The sequence below is a fragment of the Lissotriton helveticus genome, chromosome 4_2 (assembly GCF_964261635.1).
Source record: "Lissotriton helveticus chromosome 4_2, aLisHel1.1, whole genome shotgun sequence".
NCBI lineage: Eukaryota > Metazoa > Chordata > Amphibia > Caudata > Salamandridae > Lissotriton > Lissotriton helveticus.
The window spans coordinates 40761802-40770414 of record NC_136064.1 but is presented as its reverse complement, the minus strand read 5'-3'; the positions used below and the strand labels follow the sequence as shown (position 1 = coordinate 40770414).

The following is an 8613-nucleotide window of genomic DNA, read 5'->3' as shown; positions in this document are numbered from 1 at the left end:
CTCCCAAAAACACAAAGGGTCATTGAGGCTGTCACCAATGTGTTGGGGTGTCCTCACAACTCCTAATGGACATCGACTGCTTAGTGCTTAGGAAAACGAGATGGAAAGTCCTAGCTTACAGTGGTATTCAGCTTGTTTCCCTTGCCACTGTGTGATTTCGGCTCCTCACTGGGTGACTTTGTCAAGGAAGCTGAAATCATGCGACACACTGTGGCACCATGTGAACTGGAAGCTCTGGTGTTAGTCACCTCACCAGCCTTGACACTCTCTAACTGGTGTGGATGGCACTGTGCTAATCCAATGCTAAAAACTCTGCTAGAAAAACAGACGTTTGAGGTGAGCAGATTTGGAGTGTCGGTGGGCGCGTAGTGTTCCATATTAAGGAGCTGCTCTCCACCCAAGTCTTGGAACTACCCAGGAGTCCCTGCTCTTTTTTGCACAGTTTGCACTGCTTGTCTCTCCAAAATGCTTGTATTCATCAAATCCATGTGCTTCTAATAACTGAATTATCAAAACACTGACTTTATAAAAAAATTACCTGCTAAAAAAATTCCGTGCTACCCATGCCTGACTTTGGTGTGGTTACCTTTGCAATGGTATCATCTGTTTAAATTTTTTTTAATATAAGTTATTCAAGAAGTACATCATCCTTGTTTCTTATCGTCCCACCATCTCTTCTGCCAATGGGAACCATTCATTGACTACATGAAGTCATAAGGATCTTTAAGCCGAGGTTAACACAGTAGAGGTTATTGGAAGACAATGATCAACTAGAGAAGTTTCCTAAAAGCAGCACCAACAGCAGCATCCAGCTCATCACCCCTCCAATCCATTGACTGTACCTCACTCCATTTGTAATAACCCCCAGCAAGGAGAAGATAACTGTCATCAAGGCCATGAGATTTTAGAAAAAAAGGGATTTTTTTGGTGTCTCCACCTTTTATGCAACAAATCCAGTGAGGTGGAAGCCTGTGTGTTTCTGTTAGATATTCTGAAAATTACAATGGATAGGACTTCACTAACATGACCAGTCCGAAATACAAGATTGCAAAGTCTGTCACTATCTGCAAGACATACCGTTTACAAAAAACAAAGCAGCGATTTGGGTCAGCCCCTTTCAACCATTGGATGAGTCATCCCTGTACAGCCAATGCGCTGAGACAATGTCAATCACATCCTGTAGTTGACTAAAGGCTGCAGTGTTTGTATTTCTTACCTCGTGCCATTGAGTGTTTCATAGATCATTATACCCATTAGGGCTTGATTGCTCTCTTTCTACATTTGGTCCTTCTGCTTCACCTCTTTAAAGATCTTACACTTGTTGGCTATCTCTACTTCTCCACATATCTTTTCTCTATTATTTGCTCCTGTCTATCGTATTTCTCTTTCTTAACCTTGTCTCATTTTGCTCTCAGTGCTTTGCATCTTTGTTTTTCCTCAACTCTTATCTGCCTCTGTCACTGCCTTTATTTCACTCAAAATCACCTTTTTTCTACATTACCTTTCTCTTGAACTCATTCTTCTGCCTTTCTCTAAATTTCTTCTCCCTATCTCTTTTTCTACTTCACTCTAAAACCTTACCTTTATCTCTACCTCCCTTTCTCTATTTGCATCTTCCTTCCTATCTTTGTTTCCTCCTGGCTAACCCACGTCGATCGGTTCACTTTACTTCTTTTTCTACTTCACATATCTTTCTACATCATCTCTATATCGCCCTCCTCCTCTACTACAAATTGCTATACTATTCTCTTTTTGTCTCTGCCTTCTCCAGTGTCATTCCTGTAATGAAGTTAGCAGTTCAGTAGCTGGGGTGGGCGGAGCTAGGTGGGCAGAGGGGAAGAGGAGGGGACAGGATAGGAAGGGGCAGTTAGAGTAGGGACAGGGTAGGAGCAAGACGTGTGTGTAATAAAGCTCCAGTTAATGTAACCCCACGTGTCTGTAGTTATTGTAGCTGGATGCTACAGCTGGCGACGAGGGTGGGATTGGCATAATCAGAACCCACTCGAAGTGCCCTGTCCCCTGCAGCAGTGAGCCAAGAATCTGCTGCCTGGTGGTGCTGCTGCCGGAAGAAAAGGTCAGCAGCAGGTGACCCTGCTTTCCCCAGCGTCTGTGAGAGCCCAGAGGGAACCAGTCGATCGAGCGCTGAAACGCTCGGGAAGTGAACTGTTTCGCGCTGGAAACGCGCGTCACGCTGGATGCGTGCAACTTAGAGCCCCAGACATACAGGAGTCGGGAGCCCACTCCGACCCTGTCTGGCACCTTGGAGTGAGCCCAGGATTCCCCGACGTCGTGGACGCCGTCCCCGAGAGCCCAGTAACGAGCGCAGCTGAAGGCGCTGAAAACGGAGCCCCGGACGTCGGAAAACCTCACGCCCGATGCGTGAGGTTTGGCATGCCAGCGGAGAGGAAGAGCGGGAACGTAGAAAGTAAGGCGGGAGCCCACCCCAACCTCACCTGGTAGCAGTGGTGGTTGCTGGAAAGTGAGCCCTGATGCATGCTGCCCCCGAGGACGCCGGCCGGTGAGTCCAGAGTGAGATAGCAGTGCATGAATCAGGAGAGAGCCTCGTGTATGACTGCAGTGACGGCGGCCATCTTTGAGTCAGGCAAATTTCAAGGACATACCCTGTGTAATTCATAGGCGGCCATTTTGGAGTCAGGCAACAGCCAGAAAGTGAACAAGCCTTGGCAAGAACAAAGCAAACGAACATTGTTAACAGGAAAATAACAAGCATTGGTGCCGGCAAGGACAAGCATCAGCAAGAAACAAACAAGCATTGGTAATTACGAAGGGACGACCCTCTGGAAAACGCGCGCCAGTCACTGAAGCCAGGAGCAGACACCGGCCCTAAGACTCATCGCCAGGATGTCTAACCCTCCCGCGCAAACAGAAGTCAAGGGAGGCACCCACCTGCGAGCCCCGGAGCCACTGTCAATCACAACGGGAAGCAGCATGGGCCTGAAATGGCAAGAATGGCTAGAGGACTTTGAGGACTACATTGAGGGGTCCAAAATAGAACCAGACAAAGACAAGATAATAGCCCTTCGCAATCTAGGAGGGCGCGAGCTAGGCAAGATCGTACGAGAGATCCCGGCCGCAGATGGCGACACCTATACCAAAGTGAGAGACGTTCTAAATAACCGTTTTCTTCACAAGAGAAACGTCGACTATGAGAGACACAAATTTCACCAGCAGCGCCAGGGTAAGGAAGAACCACTGAGCTCCTTCATACATCGACTGCGACGACAGTCCCACCATTGTGACTTCACTAACTTCTCGCCGGATGCCGCCATCAAATCTCAAATAATCACTGGGTGTCACTCGGAATCGCTGAGACGGCGGTTACTAAGAAAACCACAGGAACTAGCAGAAATCGAAGAGAACTCCCGACTGTACGACCAGGCTGAAGAAAGCGCCGCGGAAATTGAAACCGGACCCGGTACCAGCCGTGAACACGCCAACCGTGTCACTGAACGACGGCAAGGGCGACAGGATCGGCGTGACAGCGGAAGACGTCACCCGCGAGACAGATCACGGCGCTCCAAGTGCTCGCCCAGGCGACGCCCGGACTACAGGAGGAAAGTATCTGAAAGGAGAGATCGCCGTCCTGAACGCACGAGACGATGTTTCAGGTGTGGATACGACTACCCTCACATCGACTCCTGCCCTGCCATGGGCCAACGATGCAGAAAATGTGGACGGTCCAACCACTTTGAGGCCATGTGTGGGGACTACCACAAAGAAAAACGCAACGACAGTGACAGACACGATGGGTCGCAGCGACCCTCACGATCGGAGGCCAAGCGTCATCACATCAGAGCGGTTCAAGAAGAGCCTCCTCGATCTCCCACGTCCTCACACTCCAGCCACGACTCTCGACGCTCCAGGTGGGACCGTCGTTCTCCGTCAAGAGACTCAAGATCGTCCTCCTCCAGGCGGTCGTCATTCACCACCGAATATGTCAACTTTGCTGACCATGATCAGTTCAAACGCTATCCACGTCTCAACATCAAAGTGGGCAACCACGCCGCCAAGTTCATGATGGACAGCGGAGCATCACTCAATTACATATCGGTTGCCGAACATGACCGAATGGACCCCAAACCACGTTTGCATTTCGCGCCCGTCCGCGTCTACACCTGGATGGCGAAGAAACCTCTCCAATGCTTGGGCAAGTTTGACACCACCCTCACACATGGCAAACTCTCCATCCCAGCAGTTATCCACGTCATTAAAGGACCGGAGGCCGACTGTCTGCTGAGTCTCCCCACGGCTGAGCGTCTTCAGCTGGTACACATCCTCTTCAACGTCCATGACATTTCAGACTGCGCCGGAAAATTCCCTTCCCTCTTCCGAGGTTTGGGAAAACTGAAAGGCCGCCAAATCCACCTGCATATCAACGAGCAAATCCAACCGGTGGCTCAACACCCGCGTAGAGTGCCGTTTCACCTGCAATCCGCGGTTGAATGTGAACTGCAAGAACTTCTGGACGCCGACATCATTGAGCGCACTGCGGGCCCCACTCCCTGGGTGTCCCCGGTGGTCATCGTCCCCAAGAAAGGGTCTCAAAACAAAGTCCGTCTCTGTGTGGACATGCGTCTACCGAACACGGCCATCGAGAGGGAGAGACACCCAGGCCCCCTCCTGAGTGACATGATCACGGCGCTCAATGGGGCAACCGTGTTCTCCAAACTGGACCTGAACAAGGGCTATCATCAGCTCGAGCTGGATGACAGTTCTCGCTCCATCACGACGTTTGCCACCCATCTTGGCCTATTCCGCTACAAACGGCTCAGTTTTGGCGTTTCATCGGCCGCTGAGATCTTCCAGGAGGCCATACGTCTCGTCATCCACCACATCCCTAACGCCCTTAATTACAGCGATGATATCTTGGTCTACGGTTCGGACACGCAAGAGCACGACACCGCCCTCGATCGGGTCTGCCTCGCTCTGATGGAGGCTGGGTTGACCCTCAACAAGGAAAAATGTGAATTTCATCGGTCGACCCTGAAATTTTTCGGGCACATCTTCTCGGCGAGTGGCATGAAACCAGACCCGGACAAAATCGCCACGCTCAACAACACCAAGAGCCCGGCTGATGTCAACGACCTGCGTTCCTTTCTTGGGATGGCAAGCTACTGCGCCCGCTACATTCGTGACTACGCCACCGTAAGTCACCCTCTGAGGCTCCTCACGAAAGCTGGCGCGCAATTTGTATGGACTCCGGAGTGTGAGCGTGCCTTCAAAGACATTAAACACGCCGTGGAATCAGCCAAGTGCCTCTCCTACTTCAATCCCAAGAGGAAAACGGAAATCACCGTGGACGCAAGCCCCGTGGGCTTAGGGGCCATCCTGGCACAGTACGACCATGAGTCGGATCAAAGGAGGATCATCGCTTATGCCAGTCGGAGCCTAACGGACCCTGAGAAACGATATTCCCAACCGGAGAAGGAGAGCCTGGCTGTCGTGTGGGCGTGCGAACACTTCCACATCTTCATATTCGGGAAACACTTCACGCTCATAACTGACCATCAGGCACTTGTCACGATCTATGGGAATCCCAAGTGCAAGATGCCCCCCAGGATTGAGAGATGGGGCTTGCGGCTGCAAGAGTACACGTTCTCGATTATTCACAAACCGGGGAAGGATGAGAATCCAGCTGATTATATGTCTCGCCACCCCCGAGACTCATCAGAGACTGCACCCTCCATTGCGGAGGAATACATTCACTTTGTGACCAATCATGCTCGTCCACCAGCCATCCCCATGCATGCCATTCGGGAAGCGACCAACCAAGACAGCATCCTACAAGAAGTGATAAAGCGCACCCGAACCAACAGATGGAGATACCACCCGCAGGAGGAAGAGGAAAGCCCTGCTGTCAGGAAAGAACTACAAGCCTTCCGGCATGTCTCTGACGAACTCTCTGTAACCAGTGACGACCTCCTCCTCAGAGATCACAGACTAGTTATACCAGCGACACTGAGACAAGGAGTGATCGATTTGGCCCACGAAGGTCATCGAGGAGTCGTCTCCACCAAAAGAGCACTGAGAGAACGTGTCTGGTTCCCAGCCCTTGACCAGATGGTCGAGGACACATTGAAAGACTGCCACCCATGTCAACTGACCAGCCACAGCAATCCACCTGCTCCTCTACAGATGACCCCGTTGCCGGATGGGGTATGGCAAGAAGTTGCCATGGACTTTTATGGCCCCTTGCAGTCCGGGAAGTATGTAGTCGTCATCCTGGACGAATACTCCAGGTTCCCCGTGGCCCAGTTCATATCATCCACCAGTGCCGCCTGCACCCTCAAGGTGCTTGAGGAAGCTTTCGCTACGTGGGGCGTCCCCAGAGTCATCAAGACGGACAATGGGCCCCCATTCAATAGTCATGAGTTCAGCGACTTCGCGAGACACATGGACTTCCAACATCGCAAAGTCACGCCACTCTGGCCTCAGGCCAACGGCACTGTGGAAAGATTCATGTCCACCATTAAGAGAACATTCCAGCAAGCCACGGCCGAAAAGAAAGATCTTCAGTCAGCACTGAACGAGGTCCTTAGTGCCTACAGGACCACTCCTCACTCTACGACGGGCCACTGCCCTGCGACTCTCATGCTTGGGAGGACAATGAGGAATCGGATCCCCACATGGGACGGAGCCCTGAAAAGATCTCCGTCGGATCAACAACACAGAGACATGGCCATCACAGATCGGCACCGCAAGGACAAGATGAAAGAGTATGCGGACCGCAAGCGAAGGGCCCGGTCCCCTTCCCTGAAAGAAGGCGACAGAGTCGTTGTTAAGCAGGAACAACGCCAAAAGACTGATTGTCGTTTCAAAGATGAGCCCCTGACGATCACTCAACAAAAGGGCACCATGGTGACAGCAGAATCAGAGACACGAAGGGTCACCCGCAACGCCTCTCACTTTAAGAAGTGCTCTCCTGAAGTCCATGCAAGTGCACCCATGGTCCCCACACCTGTGTGCAGGGACAGCCCTGAGACTGTTGCATTTGACATCGGACCCTCACCTACCGAAGAGCCCTCACCTGAAGATGTCGTGTCCATACCGGCGAGACCCCGCCGTCAAGTGCGGCCTCCCAAGAGACTGATTACAGAGATGGACTAATCTCTATTTCTTTCATGTGTTACTTTATTAAGAAAGGGGGAGATGTAATGAAGTTAGCAGTTCAGTAGCTGGGGTGGGCGGAGCTAGGTGGGCAGAGGGGAAGAGGAGGGGACAGGATAGGAAGGGGCAGTTAGAGTAGGGACAGGGTAGGAGCAAGACGTGTGTGTAATAAAGCTCCAGTTAATGTAACCCCACGTGTCTGTAGTTATTGTAGCTGGATGCTACAATTCCCTGTCCCACTGCTCTTACTCAGCGGGGTCACCGGTGACTGTAGCCAGAAAATTGCGCACTAATAAGGAGGAGAAAAGGGGCGAAGCAGCGAAAGAGAAAATTATCAGATTTTAACTGACCGAATGGAGACAATCCTAAGAGCAGATACAATGACAGTAGCACGCAGCTTAGTCAAAGGATTCCACATAAAATGTTGTGGCATGTAAAAAAACATCTATAGCCAAATTCCATAATAAATAGCTTTATCAATGCTTGTTCAGGCTTTTTTTTAGTATCATTTGCCTAGGAGACACAAGTACCTTGAGCTTTCGGTTGTTTTCCATGTATACTTTTTTCAAGGTTTAACATATAATTCAATATTTTTTTATATCATGGAGGACTGAATGAGCTGCAAAAGGGTAATGAATAAAAAAAAAACTTGCCCAATAAGGACCCCAGAATATATCTTGCCTGGAGCGCATTAATTCTGAAGATGAGTTCTTAAGATTCTTAAGCAGTCTCTGTCCACAAGCTAATGTGTAAATAGAATTTTTCAATAGGGTAATTAAAGATGATATCAAATGGATTGTTTCAAATTACTTGTCTTGAAGAATTTCTCTTCCAGAAAAAGTGCGGTTCTATAGAACTACACCCCACAGTACCACAGAGAGTCTATTTAGGTTGTTAAAAGGATGGAATCTGCTTCTAGGTTGCACCCTCGGTGGGTTACGAAGTCTGTGAACAATAAAGACACTCACAGGCATAGTGTGGCGGAACAAGTAGCTGTGAAGCAACGTAGGTCCAAGGAGCATTAGGATTATGTCTGCCCTTGATTGCATGATGAGACTTGGTTTGATTTCGCTGATCCGGATTTGTTAAAACATGCGATTTGAGTTTTGGTCGGCAAATAAGGGTGGTGAAAGTGAACGCCCCCAACATTATTACCCAAGATGGACTTGACTGGAATATGAGACGAGTGACCAAGTGTAGTAACAAAAGAAAAAAGATTAGCAAAGTGGAGGACAATGAATGGGATGTAGAATCTAGGAGATGCAAGTATGGTCAGGAGATCCTTATGGGTGGTACAGACAGGTCTGGCATAGAGGGTGACAGAGGTTTGTATGTTCCAGAGGATGATGGGTTGCAATGTGATAGTATGTCATCTGGTGCTAAGTATGAAGATGACAGGATGCATATGTGAGAACAAGAGAGGATGACTTCTCAGGGGGGAGGGAAAAAATTGTAGAGTTCAGAAACATTCAACTTTCAGTGCAG

The 8613-nt window shown here is 49.8% G+C and overlaps 1 protein-coding gene across 1 annotated transcript in view; it reads right to left on the bottom strand.

The window, feature by feature from the left end:
* Positions 1–541: 541 nt before the first annotated feature.
* The window catches only part of LOC144751952 (Fc receptor-like protein 5), a 98422-nt gene continuing 90350 nt past the window's right edge, over positions 542–8613 (bottom strand). Inside the window, exon 6 of the mRNA XM_078639915.1 lies at positions 542–603. Within this exon, the coding sequence (XP_078496041.1) occupies positions 542–603 (62 nt within the window). The remainder of the gene's footprint in view (positions 604–8613) is intronic.